The 16669-nt window shown below is 44.2% G+C and overlaps 1 protein-coding gene across 1 annotated transcript; it reads left to right on the top strand.

Annotated features, from left to right (window-relative positions):
* Nucleotides 1-2649: 2649 nt before the first annotated feature.
* LOC146189567 (uncharacterized) lies at nt 2650-14934 on the top strand. The gene is made up of 9 exons (XM_084603291.1): nt 2650-2828; nt 3574-3725; nt 5964-6064; nt 7045-7202; nt 10726-10868; nt 12338-12429; nt 13573-13731; nt 14016-14085; nt 14867-14934. Exons 1-9 carry the CDS (start codon nt 2650-2652, stop codon nt 14932-14934), a joined length of 1122 nt encoding a protein of 373 aa, XP_084459417.1.
* The last annotated feature ends 1735 nt before the right edge of the window (nt 14935-16669 follow it).

Below are 16669 nucleotides of genomic sequence, written 5' to 3'. Positions count from 1 at the left end.
TACATATATGTCACTAGCAAATGCCGTCCCATTGTCTAAAATCACAATGTCGGGCAAGACCAGGTTCGCAAAACATGACTTGCAAACACGTAATGGTGGCCACAGAGGATGGTGTCGAAGCTGTGAACACCTCAATCCACTTTGAGAATGCATCCACTGTAATAAAAAAGTGTTTCAATATGGTCCACCATTGTTCACATGAAGTCTTGACCAGAACGACCACGGCATGACAGGTATTGGCCGCGACGGTCGCTGTTTCTCCTGGTAAGTTTCAAAATTCTTGAATGCGGTAACAATATCGTAATCCACTGTGGGCCACCATACGTGGCTCTGCGCCACAGCCTTTATCTTGTGTATTCCTTAGACTGCTCTTATGAAGCAACCCAGCACGTCGCTTTGGAGGGACGCAGGGATCAAAACGTGGTGGCTCTAGAGTACGCAGTTGCCTTCCACACTCACTTCCGAGAACTGTTTTTCATAAGGTGACCCGCCATGTACCATAATCAGCTGATTTTTCATTTCGCTGAGAGGCACCTTTAGAAACTGCAATATGGTTAGCAAAATTATCTAGCTATTTCTTTATAAGCCCATTTTATACAGTATACATTTTATACTCCGGGAGGATGCGGTAAAATTAGAATAAGCGTAGATCTTATACCTATAGGCCTTATCGACTACGTCAGTGGGGAGCGCTGTAAATGTAAGGTTACACAATCCCCCCCCCCCCCCCCCCCCCCCCATTGATGGGCTTCAAAGAAATTAAATACGTTCCACCGTGAGAAGTTGCAGCCGCAAATTGAGATTACGTATTCGCAACTCAAAGTACAGCACAGCATTAGCCATAGTTTTAAACCGGCCTAAGTATAGGCACTGAGCGGCGTAGCCAGAAAAGAAACGGGGGTTCAAGCAAGCACGTTTGGCACCAAAGAAAAAAAAAAACGAAGCCGAATTCAACTATTTATCTTGCATAGGTCTCTTAAAGAAAGAACAGAGTGTCCCGGCGCGCCCCGTATTTTTTTTTTTTTTTTTTTGTTGCTGATCTTCACCAACCGGCGAAGTTCAAACTAACCATTAAACACACTCCTTCTAATTTGGGGCCACTAGTCTAATTGCGGGCCGTGAATTGTACCTACGTATTTGACAGAACCGACCTGCAGGATTTAGAAAGATTGATACGACAGACGCACGTTCGCTCGTTCTGTCGCACGTTCTCCGGCAAGTGTAATTTGGACAGTACACCATCGCTATTGTCGCGTGGCGTTCTTTGGCGCGCGTTCAAGTCTGGGACTGAAGATGGCAGGAACGCTAGACAAGAACTAATCTCACAGAATCTCGCAGAATATGACAGATCTTGCGCACAACTCTCGCGCACTGGATTTCGTTGCATGAGCCTAGAAAGACTTTCGCTTAAAAATAAGCAAAAACTATCATCTGTTAGCGTCAATATTGCCACTTTTCTGTGTTGGATGAAGTTAGGCACTCAAAACCGCAACGTTGAAATCGTTCTTTTGATGTTACACGAAAACGCAGTACATTAGGCTTGCCTCGAGCTTCTTGTTCAGTATACTCGTTACCAGGTTGTAGACTGTTTCGTTATTGAAGCACTCTTATGAAGAGCGTAAATTGCTGGGCAAGTTAGCAGAGGGGGTAGGGCAAGTTGGACCTCTGCCAGTACCACCGCTTGTCGCGTGCAACACAGAGGCGCTCGAGAGAATCACACACCACTTCTTGTGTCAATCCTACCTTGTCATTAAACAGGCGGTAGCTACAGTTTCCAAAGGAACACACCCGAATCAGTCGCAGAACAAGTGCATACAACTTTATTCTACGCATACGTGCACCATGCTGGCCATTGAACTCATTAAATCTCTTTGCGCCACTTGGTAGCGTGTGGCAACTATGCCCGTGCAGGTGGGCTGCAAATATAAACCCAATCGCCGATGACGCGGCCATTGGAACGGAATTGCATTTGGCGTGTTATAGTTGCATGCATTGAAGGGAAGGAATGAAAAATAACAATAAGCGTAGCGGCAGCGTTGAGTTGCTGCCGGCGATAGAGTGCCATTTGTTGAACATATGAGAGGTGGATCGTGAGGCTAGCAGGTGAGCTGACATATCTACAAAAGCACTTCGCCTCTAAAGGAGTTAACCTTTTGGTGACGGAAGCTCAGCATTAGTGTGAGTCAACAGGAAAAATATGGGGATACCAATTAAAAATCCGAGCACATGTTAATCATCCTGCATTGCGGGAACATTTCACGCTGAGGAAGAAGGTTCTGAAAATGTATGTCCAAGGAACAATCTCGTCAGGCCCTTTTTTATGTTTCTGGAAGTCCACCGCCAGTATACTGAGCATTGTGTAATTCCAGCAGCTGATAACGAAGGATAACACTGCGCTCATCAACGGAATATCCCTACGTCGCTGTTTCGACGCAAGATTGAGAAAACTTGAGTTAAGAAAAACCAGTTGCTTACAGTGAAATTTCAATTTCGCGGTTTGACGCGTAAAGCAAGTTTAGTGGCGTGCTAAAGAGTAACAAATGGTTGTGAGCTTCCGTGCTGAAAGTGTATGCATGAAACTAAACTTATCTTGGGTACAGTGCTACCGTGTGTTGTCAAATGTAAGTTCAAGTTGGAAGAACCTAAACCATGAGCGGCCGCAGCAACACGACAACCGTCACAAAAATCCCCATGGCCATTGCCGCCCGAACCTTGGAGGACATTGAACGGATGGGGTTGGCCAAGCTGGATCCCGTGCCGCGCGTGTACTTCACGATGGGCGAAGACCGGGAGCAGACTGCGTCGGAGAACAAAATCGCCTTCACGAGGTGACTTGCATTTTTCAAATTAAATATTCAACGCGGTTTTTAAGTGAGGACTGCTGTAAAATTGCGAAATGCTTGTCCGTGTCTTACTTCCGCGCTTGTCCGTGTCTTACTTCCTTCCGTCCTTCGTGTACTTTCGCGCTATTTTCCATCATGAAATGCTAAGCAGCATAAAGATATCATATATCTTTGTCACAAAAATTAATCGTTCGTAAATGGCAGTAAGAACATATGAACATTTAGCATTTCGAGTTTTCATTCCTTAGCCTAAATATTTTTGCAGTTGCTTCCTAAGTGTAGGTTACAGAGTAGTGAGGCAGGAATAGACCTGCCATCTCACATCTGCCAAGATATCTCCTATGCAAATATGCTATATTAGAAGCAACACTTAAACAAAAAACTCGTCTTCTCAGTGCGGCGGGAGGCGGTATAGCGCACTGATGCTTCAATGTTCGTGTTTGCTCAATTTGTTAGGTAAAGGAATTCTTTATCCTCGCTAATCTTTCGCTGTCGAAGATCTAGGGACCTACTTTGAAACCACGTTTGAGACTATTTTACTCAGCCTCCTATGGGGACATAGCTGATATTGTAGTCGACTGTTGACTTATGTAAAAATGCGGAGACAGGAGGCTAATGGGAATAGCTGCATTAAACTGGCTTCGCCAGATGTTTTTGATTGTGATGATGATGACATCAGTAATGCCTTGACACTAATTCCACCTGATATTATTTCCACCCGTGCGCGTAGGCTACGCCTTTTGCCTCGACTGATGAGAGGCGTTGCTGTTCGTAGCCTGGAGACCACGGTTCTCGGCTTCACCGTCACAATGCCGGTGGGAATATCTCCGGCCCCCTTCCATCGCATGGCCCACCCGGATGGTGAACGTGCAACGGCCAAAGGTACCGATCCACTTATGCGCACTCATTTTCGTCTAGAGATGATGCTTTCCCCTCTCAGGTTGGTCCTTTAAATAAGCGTCAAAAAGCTCTGCGTGTACTGCGTAAAGTTTGCAATCTCTTTTTATTCGTGCCTACAATGAAGGCCTCATGATATTGTAGCCACGTGCCACGAAGCGTGTATATAGTCAACGCTGCGGGGCTATTGCTCCGTTTCGTTTAAATAAGGAAATAGCAGACTTGACGCGGAACGTTAATTTAACACGTTCATTGGAGATAAGGTCGAATCATTTGTTTCAAGCTAAAGAATGGAACGAGTACGAAATGATAAAACAGGAATACAATGGAGTGCACGGATGTTCAGAGCCGAGATCCCGAGGAGCGACCGGATCGTGATCGTCGCTCTCTCGAGTCTCGAGATCGACTCAGGCTTCCTGTCGCCAGAAAATCTTTTTTCTTATATCTTTCCCGTCATTCAGAGAACGCCGCCAGAATCAATCGAAATTGGGGGAGGGGGGAACACCTTCAGGGGTTCCGGCTCGGCGTCTAGCCCATGGCGCCTGTGGCCGATTACACGTCTCATTTGCTGTCTCGGGGAGTTTGGGGTGAGTCTGCAAAGAATTATGCCTAGACGTATGCCAGACGGCACGCAAAAGCAACTTTCGAGGGGGGGGGGGGGGAGGGAGGGAGGGAGGGGCAGCAAAAGGCAGAACGCAGGCACTAAATCTCTCAGCCTGTCTATGTTGGTTAAAAAAGGTTTCGGTTGCGACGGCTGCGAGGCTGGCTAAAATATACTCTCTTCGCGGAATGTGCCCAGACCGACAAGATGACTTTGGTCTTAACAAGTCGTTCGCATTGCTTGAGAAAGTCAAGAAGAGACAGGACAGTAGGACAGAACTAGCATACATAAATTGCACCACCCGATAATGAGATTATCGCCTTTATTTGATTTTCGATTATCCCTGTCCTTCGCTAGCCATCTCCTGATCTTCTCAGTACGCCGGACTCTGCGGTCCCATCAAGATTCCTAGCCCCTTCCTCTCTAATCTGATAATCAAAGAGGCCATCATTTATCCCTTTTCTAAGTTGTGCCTCGGCTAAGTCACTTGCCTTCTCTAGAACAATTAGCATCGAAAAGCGCTTAATCAATTGAACGTAGCTGGCTGCCGTAAGAAAGAGTTATATATAACTCGTTATCCATTCATCTAAGCGTGCCCCGGCTGGCCGCCAAGAGTTTTGTAGCAGTTTCCTTCTACTGATATTAGCTTCAATCAAATGTAGCATATTAGTTTCCTCAATTTATACATGTGTGATCACTTCAGTATTACTTAAATTACCTACGCCGCTCTATTTCTGTTTCTCGACGTCATCACTGTCATTTTTGTTTAACTGTTTTAGTTGCCTCAAGATTTCAGCCGATTGCTTTATTGCCGTAATTGTGACCAAGTCTGGCAGGTTGGTTGTATTTAAGTAAATTTCGCTTCTCAGATTTTTTGCTTATCGTTCTTATGCAATTTACGCAGATCTCGATTTGTGCGCCCAGCGATTTCAGGGATGGTTCCAAACGAATGTTTAATTTAACATTAACATCTAACCTGCACTGCTGCCATTTAACATACATTTGAAGCCCTGCCACGAATGTTGATATTAAACTGATTTTGACAAGGTCAGATGGTGTAAAGTTTAATTTTATTTTATTACTGCCGGCTTTAAAACGTAAGTATTTATATTTTTATCAGGTCTTGTTTTCATTTCTTGAGTCTAATGTATACTTGCTCAAGGGCTTGTCACACGCAGTAGCGTATTTATTACTGCTGGAATTGAACGAACGGACGAAGGCTCTTATATCCAGTAATCTCACTGGTTGCATTAAGTTCTATGCTCACACATGCCGTCATGTACGCTCTATAGGGCTTGCATATTTTATTTTGTTGTAAATCAAGAATTTGTCTCTTGCAAATGATGGGCGATGGTTGCCATGCCAAAACGATAACTGCGATTTCTTTTCAGCGTTGAATAGAAAAAATGCCTGAATGTTTTTTTTTTTCTTACAAGTGAATGTATATGCGCTAATTGGACTCGCTACGTTATTATTATTTGACTTAATACCACCAATTTGTTTAATGCTGTGTTATGCGCATACGAGTGGTGTATCATGTGTCACTGTAGTGATATTCACCGGTTAATTATACTACCGCACTGCATGTATGTGATTTCTATATTTCTGCACGCGCGGACTAGCTGCGGGAGCCGCCGGTACGGTAATGATCCTCAGCATGTTCAGCACCACTTCGCTGGAGGACGTCAGAGACACTGCACCCGATGCCCTGCGCTGGTTCCAGGTCAGTAAAGCACTAGAAGTAATGTGATCTGCAAGGATGAATCGGCATACTGTGCGTGATAGCTCCAGTTGGTGTGGATTCCGATGACGATAGAGTAATGGAGGGGAAAGGGACTGAGAAGTTATGCAGAGAAATATGTGTACCGCCGGACACTTACATTACCTTTTTCACACACATTAAACTTGCTATTCACCAGTAGCTTGTATTAATACCTGTTCATATTATTTTGCAAGCTAAGACAAACGCAAAAGCGAGACAACACAAACACATAAACGCATGAGAAAACATGCAGTGCATTCTTACTTTTCATCTTTTGCTTCGGACTACACAGAGTACTCGGCACATCACACTCAGTGCTTCTGAAAGCCTCAGCAGTTTATCGAAAGAACAAAACGTCTACCTCGAAGCGCAGGAATTGTTGTATTTATGATAAAAGCAAAGGATAGAAGGTATTGATAATGAAAAAGAAATATTCGTAATGTGGTACGTTTCCTTTCTTTGTTTTGTTTTTTGCATTGTAGCTTACCTCTGCCATATTCTCGTCGAGGCTGCAAGGTGAATAAATAATAAAGAAACAAATGAATGAATAACTGAGAAGATAACATCAACGAACGCCTCTAATCGAGACATCAGTATATGGCTTTCTCTCTGGCTTTTGGGGACGTTGCAGCTCGACCTTGTATTGTCGTTATTGCATTGTCATTGTTGTTTTCATCTCATAAAGAAAATTATCATTACTTGGCGATATTATGTGGCACTGCATTCGCATTCTATATTTCAGTAATGAAATGGCAAGAGACAAGCAGAAAAAAAGGATAAGTGTAAAAACGGGAGATTAAATAAAACCGAAGGATCGATTATATGAAATGGTCTGATGCCAGAGACTCTTTACATAAATCTATGTACCTTGACCCAAGAACCTCTGCACACTAATGTCATTCTACATCATAAATCAACATTTGTCCTCCTATCGTATGCAGGTCTTCATTCATCCGAACAGGTCGGCTACACAGAAGCTGGTAATTCGGGCGCAGAACGCGGGTTATCAGGCCATAGTCTGCACGCTGGATGCCCCGGTGGGTGGCACCAAGTCCGGCACATTCGGGGAGGTTCTCAAGGAATACTCGAGCAACCTAAGGTACAACGTTTTTGAATACTCTCTGATGCTTAGCGGATAAGAATAGCTGAAATTTCAGCATCAAGCCGCAGAAGGAAAGCATCACTTCGTTTGTCGTCATTGTGGACAACTTCTGCGGCAGCGGGGTGTCTTGCAGAAACATTCCTGTCAGTAATTTTTAGGTGGCGGGGGTGGAGGGATGCGGAGGAAATTCTTTGCGGACAACATGCAGGCCAGAAATTTATAAATTAGTGGAGGGGGATGTTGGGGTGCTGGTGAGGTAGAGCGCTGTAAATAAATTTTGAGAGCGTTGTGTATTCTCGTTATGGGCCTAGAACGTTCTATTCTGGCATATTTTCAGGGCAGCCCACGAGACCACGTAGCCATATGCTTTGTGTAGACATTAATGTACAGAAAAGATCTATATGGATACGCTGTGGCTTGGTCCTGTATTCATATTTGGTCAAAAGTATTGACGGGGCATTGCATGTACATGCCAACCTAATGCAAAAATTATTATTGACCTGTCTTAGCAAGATGACACATTTGAAAACCAGCTGCACTGGCGGATACGTAATCCGTTCTCGTAACGTCGTGTCTGGGACTCTACCTCTCAGAACACAGCGTCTGTGTCATTTTATTTGGCTCTAAGATGCTTTTAAAACCTACTGAATTGAATTGTCAGGCTGAGGTTCAGAGCAAATCAATGTTATGACAGCAAAAGAGGGGCGCAGCTCAACTTACGCCGCTTCAGAATGCGTGCTGCATTACAGAATCACTGTCATTGCATCACAGAGTCGTTGGGCATCTATTTTAGGCATTTTAGTATTAAAAAAAAACACCCGGTTGCAGGCACTTCTCGGATTCCGGGAAGAGATATAAAAATCTAGTTTAACCCAATTTCTGTTCAAAGATAATTTCACAGAACTTAGCTTTTCATCGGGCGGATCGCATTTTACACAGGGTCCAGCAGTTATCTTCTGTATATTACACAGCGCTGTTAACAGATCACCAATATTTTAACTACTCACTTCAGTATTTGGAAATAATATCGAAGACAAGGTAATGTGAAGATATATAAAATACGTTTTGGACGCGAGATGGTGCAGCACACAGTTAAAGCCTGGGTGTCTTACTGATGCTACTGTATGTGCACCAACAACGCTAATGACGCCCTACTTCGTTACTACGAGAGGCAGCGAGAAAGAAACGAGGAAAGACAGAACGGTGGCCAATGTTTCTGCGCGTATGTATTGGGGACGTTAATTTTGAATTAATAATTTTCAATTGTATAATTCTGATAATTAGGTCAAGTATCAACGCAAAAGAGATGCACATGAGTAAAAACTGTAGTAAGAACTAAATAAGAAATACTTGATTTCATGGAAGGCCCTCATAAACAGGCTGGAAATTTCCATATAAATGAACAAAATAATGATGCGGAAACATGAGCGCTGCAAATTTTCGTCCGTCCAAAAATGCCAAAAATACGCCTCAGCGGTGACACTGTTGGTTCATTCGTTTCATTACGTGGCGTGCCCCAGGGATCAGTATTGTCTCCGACGTTATTCAATATTACTTTCATCCCATTGGCGTGGCGCTTACATGATATCCCTGAAATCAAGTTTTTGCAGTACGCAGATGATATCACGGTATGGAGCACTCACCATGATCTTCTCACTCAAGAGGCCGCCCTTCAGTCAGCATTAGACGTAACCTCTGATTACGCATCCTCCATTGGCCTTCAACTTTCTGTGTGTAAAACTTCATACACGTCAGTCGCCAACCGCTGGGGACGCCGTAAACTTGCCTCAAATCCAATTCGTCTCTCTCTATCAGGCACCCCAATACAAGAAAGTTCGAGCCTGAAAATTCTGGGCTTAACAATTCACCAATCAGGATCAGCGACTGCTTGGCTCTCTCAGGCAAAAAAGCAAGCACTTCAAACTATAAGTTTAATAAGAAGAATTGCACCTAAAACGGGTGGCGCTGGCTCGTCTGTTGCACGCCAGTTAGTGAGGGCGGTTCTGCAGCCCCGTATTGTTTATCAGGCCCAGTTCCAGCATCTTAGAAGGGCACAATGGGATCGCCTTGAAGCCGTAAATCGAGAAGCTATGAGGACCATAACATGTCTTCCACGACTCACACCGGTCGTAGCGTTACAGGAGAATGCGCAGCTCAACACCATCGATGAACTGGTGCAGCAGCGCCGAGATGCTCGCAGACTCAAGGCCACTTTGTCACATTCCACGCAAGCACTGAGGGCGTATGCAACGTCACACATTATTCTTCAGCCACCTGCGCCAGTTCTCCCTCCCTGGAAATTTATACAGTTAGGAGACAAGCCAACTGACATCCGCAGACCGACGTCTGCCAACTCTGCATCGTTGCTACGCCAGAGATTTGAAGAGCAAGATACTAACCTGCCTCAAGATTCCATAGTAGTGTACGTAGATGGAAGCCTGCAAGGCTGTGAAGCCAAAACGGCAATCCACTGTCCTCGGAGACCTAGCCTGAATCAGACAACTACGTTTCAGCTTTCGGAACCACTTACATCTTTCTGCGTTCAGCTTGTGGCAGTTCAAGAGGCACTCTGCTCCGTGACTTCTATAACCATGCTCCCTACAGCCCACATTGTCATCCGCACTGACGCACTTCAAGCAGTACGTCTGCTCCGACGTGTCAGCCGCTGCCCTAAAATTTGCCAGGACATCCACCAGCTTGCGGCGCGCATCCCACAGTCAATACGCATTGAGTGGTTCCCACGGGATCTGCTGCCTTCCCAAAGTCAAGCTAATTTTGCAACCCGCCTCGTGAACCAAGACGCATCAATACCACGGCTTCTCGAAGTCGACGACGCTACCCTCCTTTTGTCAAGAAAGGAGCACCTCCGGCGCCGCACACGTGCACTTATCCCTCCGTGTGCGATATCCCTTCTCCGCGGTCTCACCCGTGCAGAGGAGGTTGCGCTTAGGAGGATCCGGGTCGGTGTTGCCCTTACACCAGCTGTAACTAGGACGTGGTCATACTTCCAACACTTATATCCTCGCCCAGGATGCCCGATCTGTAACAACGAAGATGTCGAGGCCGACATCCACCACTTGCTGTGGGACTGCCCAGCACTCAAGCCAACACGAATCCGGCACCTGAGCATAGCTGGCCTTCCAGCAACCAATCCTGCCTCATACGTCACTTGGACGCAGGGACCTCATCATCGCTCACTTCTGGACTTCATAAAATCAGCCAACCTTTTTCCATTCATTTAATCATTTATTCATCCTTCATCTCATAACCTACTGATGCCCTGAGGCAATAAATATCGACTTAAAAAAAAAAAAAACATGAGCGCTGCTTTTGCTACACAATATGTACAGCGCATCATATTTGGAAGAAAGGATATATATCGAAGGAACCGGAACTATGAATTGTGTTATTTAACCACCCATTTGAGCCCCCTGAATATCGAAAATAAAATGTTAAACCCGAAAATAAACCGCTCAAAGTTTAATCTGCACTTATGTCCGTACCTCTCTTTTTCGAGAAGGCCGGCCAACTTCAGTGACGAGGTACAGTCAGGAGACAAATCTCTGGCGCAGCAGTTTCTGGATGCGGCAATGACTTGGGAGGACCTTGCTTGGCTCAAGACAATCTCGAACATGCCCATCGTAGTAAAAGGAATCTTGACTGGTGAGCATGCAGCGGCTGTTTGGTGTTTTTCTCAACGTTCAGGCGTTATTAATAAATTGAGCAATGCTAGTAAAGCTCAGTACAAAGGACAACAGAAAGCAGAAACATATATTTAAAGCCAACCTGTTTAAGGCCACTGTGTTAGCACCATTAATTTGTGAAGTTGAACATAGTGCAAATAAGGGATCAGTGGTCGGTTTATGCGGACCTGGCATTCAGTGTGTGCGCCATTGCAGAATTGCACACAAGCATTGTTCGTCTGTGCACCTTTTCGCATAATGGGGTAGAACGGGAGAAAGAAGATGGCTACACAATATGAAAGATCACTGAACAAGGGTTTACGGGGAGCCTCAGTTCGTAAGCTGAGGCTCCCCGGGGTTGTAATAGAGGTTGTAATAGGGGTTGTAATAGGCATTTAAAAATTTGGGGGACACTAAACTCTGTCAGCGTCTCCCCTTGCGGATCCTTGTTCCCCTACATTCACTTTTTCACTGACATAATTACTAATTCCTTAATTTGTACTTTTGTTATACTACACATATCAATAGCATATAGTCCTAAACTACCACATTGTGAAAACAAGATCCGACTAAGTATAGATCCAAACTTAAACCCAGCGGTACGAACTTGGCAACGTAGAGTAGCGCTTATGAATCGAGATCCAAGGGTCCCGGAACATTCGATTTCCATCGCACGCTCTCATCTCAAATGAGTTGTCCCAGTTGACAGCTCCTGCCATCTCGGTTGTGTCATGTAAAAGTCGCGCTCGTGATTTTTCGCTTAAAACAGCGATGCCAGATTTTCTGGAAAACAGCGACTTTATGGTTATCGCCTTAGTAATTGCAGTCACCAAGTGTGCATGTTCGGAAACGGAAAGCTAGTTTAAGGACCATTTTCAACCATTCCGTCCCTCATTCCGAATTCTTAGTTCCTGATAGTTTCACTGGAGATTCTACGAAGGCGAAAGCTATGTGTTTGAAACCTCTACTAGTCAACCATAGCAGGTGGAAGGTGGTGCTTAGTGGCATTCTCAGTTGGAGAGTGAGACATCGCCCTAAAAGAGCATAGAAAGGACAAAGACGGGTCACTCAGCAATAAATGAATCTGTGAAATGATTACGAATAGAAGTTCATTAGGTATATGAAACAATAAATATATTAGAACAGAAATCGCACTAGTTTGACTATCGCATTTTTTTCGCATGAATACAGTATATCGACCCTAATTTTTTCCTTTTCCGTCAATCTGAGTAATATTATTTATATCAATGAGCGATGCAAAAAATTGCTTGTCGCAGTCCTTAGTTATTGCCAAGACAAAGACTCTCCCGTTGGTAGGATCGTCAAAACCCACTACCTCAACTACCAGAATTGTCTGCGTCCGGTATCAAGCAGCTTTCTTTTTTATATATAAACGCCACAATATTTTCTGTGCTGGGCTTGATCCTTAACTCTCTCGCTTGCTGGCAGCGGAGGCAGCCATTCAAGCCGTCGAACACGGAGCGTCAGCCATCCTCGTGTCCAATCATGGCGGCCGGCAGCTGGACGGCGTCCCAGCTACAGTGAGTAAGACCTCTCTAGCATTAGCAACATTCTCCATAGTTCGAAAAAGGGGGGGGGGGGGGGATGTAACACCTCAATATGCCAACTCCAATATCAGCACGTTCTTCGTGCAGCATCTACCGGCCAAACTTCTTTTATGTTTCGTTCGCTTACCAAACATTTCTCAAAGTCCGCGATGTGAAACATTTGCGCACCTTCAATTTATTCACTTATTTTTCTGTGTTTGTGAAGACGGCGACGACGCGAAACGCAGGAACGGACGCCAAAGAGCTGCGCTCTAAAAAGCGGAAATCTGAGAAGTACTGGACGATAATGTGGGATATTGATAGTAAGTGGTTTGTGCATTTTGAATGACTGGTGATACTAAGAAGTTATCCCAGATGGAAGATAATTGTCTTCAAAATTTTCGATGTCTTTGTGAATCAGGATATATACCTGCGTTAGAATAAATATCGGATGCAGAAATAAATTCAAGGGCTCGCATGCCAAGTTCCTACATCAACACTCTGCTCCAAGGCTGCCGAACTCATCCGTATACCAATAGAAACATTCTATGTATTTACTAGCGTGTATTTCAGTGCGTATATGCTATCAGAGGTGGGTTATCTGAGAAGAGGAAGAAATAAATGACCATGCAGATCATGTCCTCTATATATTGCGGATGCTTAAATGGGAGGTGCTGGAGAAAGGGAACATTTGGAAAGACGTGGTTATCAGTTACAAATAGCAACTGCAGTTCATGTGGGCCCATGGCAGTGGCATCTGCTGTCTTCTCGGGTAGGGCCACAGTTTCCTTTTACCTTTATGTAGCATCTAACGTATAGAGTTATCCACAAGAGCGGTTGTGCCTACAGGGAGCTGAAATGTGATTAGAACTTCAGTATTGCTTTGTCTAAAGGTAATGAACGTTTGCCGCATTTTGTACACACACATATCTTAATTCTCATTGTCGACAAGCATATAGAGGATTTCATTTTTGGTAATGCAGAGCGAGAGGATTTGTGGCAAACGTATGCTTGCACGAATGCAGAATTCAGCCTTGGAGCATTTCTTTCCCGATGTAGCCTTCCTACCATGCTTGCCTGTATCGGTGCAACAAATTCTCATTCGTCTGGCATTTTGTTTTGTGCAATAAGTAACAGATCGACGCCCTGCCTGACATTGTTCGTGCTGTGGGCCACCGGTGCGAGGTATACCTGGACGGTGGTATCCGCCTGGGCACTGACGTCATCAAAGCACTGGCTCTCGGAGCTCGAGCTGTGTTCGTTGGAAGACCTGCAATCTTTGGTTTGGCCTACGACGTTAGTGCTGTCATTTTATTTATCTCGTATTTTGCTCCTGTGATAGGTTTGAGCTAACAAAAACTTGAGAACGTAGGGACAAAACTGGTATATGATGTTCCCTCATTTGTCAATTTCTGCGTTCATGAATGGAACAAGACTTTGTTTCGCTCCAGAGCAGCTTCCATTTTGCACCTACATTGTCATTGACACTCTAAAACAACTATAAAAGTTCAAGTTGCTGAAAGATGTAATGAAGAAGTAATTGTATGCGCATTTTCTCACTACCGGTATGCTTTGAACAGGGCCAAGCTGGAGTGTCTAAAGTTCTCGACATACTGAGGTCCGAGCTGGACCGTGCCATGGCCTTGATGGGTAAGCAAGTGTGCACGCGGTGCTTATTTAAAAATTGGCATGGAGCGAATTAGTCAGGTTGAATTTGTTGAAGTAGACCATGTTGGTGTGTAAAGCCGCTATATAAAGAATGAAGATCAGCACAACGCGAATCGCTGATATCTAAGCCAATAAAAGCGAGCGCCGCTCTGTGGCATGAATTGTTTTTCATAGAACAGTGAAGTCGTATAAATAATAATGGAGCGTTTATATGCTATTATTCTAATTTCATCATTCTTTCGCTTTAATTCCAAGAGAAATAAAATGATAATGGGCCGTAGGTGCGGCTCGCATGAATCGAACATGGTGATGCCGCTAAACGAACACTCCCGCAGCACCTGCGACAGCTTTCTAAAGAATTGGTGACAGGCTACATTTGGCTGGTAGAAGAACTGGCAGTAAAAAGAACGTGAACAGTATCAGTGACATAACTAAACTGAATTGCAATAGTATCTAGGTTATTTGCTCCACTTTGATATGGCGTGGCATCGTCTACTATCATGCAGGTTGTGGCATGTTATTTGTTAGACTACCGTATTTAAACAACGTGTGTTAGATTTATAAGCCTTGGTGATCATACTAAAAGTTTCACAACTCATCTGTTATATTAAGAGTACAAGAAAAAAATGTGAGAAAAAGAAAACCAAGGCGACATTTAACCAGAATATTTAACGTGAAATACTAACGCATCGTTTTAGCCTGCTGCTCGTAACAACCCTTTCTTGTGTTTAATAGTCTCTCCGTTCCCTTCTGTTTCATCCAGGTTGCCGAACTATTACTGAGCTTCACGCCGGCATGGTGGTACGCCAGGAACGCTTCGCCAGACTGTGACAGTTTGTCTTCGATTTACTAAAATATTTGGTAATAAAATGAAGTGTAACAAATTTATGACCGCATGACTGACGGTGACTCACTAGCTACTAGCGATAGCCTTGTAGCCCCTTTTGGACCAATGTGTTTTTCATGAGAGGCTGTTACGGCCACTGATTGTTGATAAGGTACAATTTGTGTTAGTGTGAATGTCTGGCTCACATAACGCGCTGGTTCAGCCAGAGCAAAACCACGGCGTTGTTTTGTGCTTCCTGCAACTGTTCATTCTCACTCCACAGAAATGACAGCGCTATATTAGGGCAGCGCTGCCGCCACCACTATGTTTTAAACCCGCTCCAGAAGGAATAGATCAGCTTCCCTAGTCCAGGAACAAGAGCACTATGCTATCGCCGTTGCTTTATTCTTTTTTTTTTTTGCCTTCATTGCCTTTATTTCACAAACACCATTGGCTAGCTGGTATTTCAAAAATGGGCCAGTTTATATGCAATGCATCTATTTATAAAAACGTTCAACTTGATCACATTTAGCAATACATAGATTAACTCAGATACACATGACTGAGATTTTAAATCATCAGTTAACTGTGAGACGGAATCCCCAAAATACTCTCGTATAGGTCTGGTAGAAGATGAGCATCGCGAAAAGCCATTCGGCGTTTCCACACGCTATGCAAACCTAATAAGCATGTTCATGTCAGACAGGAAACACCGTGGCAGAAGTCCAGTCGGCATTAGAAATAAATTAATCTGTGGGAAGGTTCGCACTTGGAGCCCACGGCAAAACTACAAACGATGCAGTGCAGGTAGACATGGGCTGGGCGTCTTTCGAGGTACGAGAGGCTCAGAGCAAGATATTGTACTAGGAGGGCCTCAGGAGAATGGACGACAATAGGTGACGGGAAATGACCAGAAAACTAACCAGTAGGTATGAAGGAAGGCAGGGCTGAGAAATAAAGAACATTAAACTACAGGAAAAGGACAGAGAGGCTAAACACTGGAATAATTCAACGGAAAAGAAGCCGACCCTAGACATATATGGAAAATAAAAAACTCGGATTAAGAAGGAAACGTTCTATGACAACACAAGAGGTAGCGGCCTTCTCTTCAAAGCTAGATCAGGATGTTTTAAAACGCGAAGCTACAGAAGGAAGTTCTATCAAGAAGATCAAACTTGTGCTAATGTGCGGTAGATGTCCAGAAACAATTGAACATCGTATATTGGAGTGTGGCAGTATCCATCCCGATATCGATGCGGACATGGTCCCTCTAGCCGAGGTCCTGAGGTTGTGATGTAACGCAAGAAGCGCGAATCAATCGACGGTAGAGGTAAGCAAGAGACATTTGGAAGATTGGTGAATAAATGGCAGAGAGGGGACGCATAAAACCTAAATAGAAATTAAACACGAGGATTTTGAAGATAATCCAGGGCTGAAAGGAAAGTCGTTAAAGTTGACGGATTATCAAGTAAAAAAACATAAAAAAGAAAGCTTGACCATGGTGATGGGCTATCAGCCCCCCCCCCCCCCCCCCTTTACTTTGTTTCAAAGGGGACGCTCAAAACGTCCATCCATCCATCCCATCCGCCGTATCCTAAACGTTATCCCGTGCTATTGATAAAGGTCATGATAACAATTAATTCAGCTATGCAGGGCTCTTGAGTGGCAGTCCATCTGTTTTGGACCAATGGAAACTGATTAAATAAATGTAGAAAAAATAGAAGACACTACATGTCTATA

Source organism: Amblyomma maculatum, chromosome 5, assembly GCF_055883805.1.
Source record: "Amblyomma maculatum isolate TAMU_Amacu chromosome 5, ASM5588380v1, whole genome shotgun sequence".
In the NCBI taxonomy this organism is placed as follows: Eukaryota; Metazoa; Arthropoda; class Arachnida; order Ixodida; family Ixodidae; genus Amblyomma; species Amblyomma maculatum.
The sequence above is the reverse complement of the archived record's forward strand: the minus strand, read 5'-3'. Positions and strand labels throughout refer to the sequence as shown.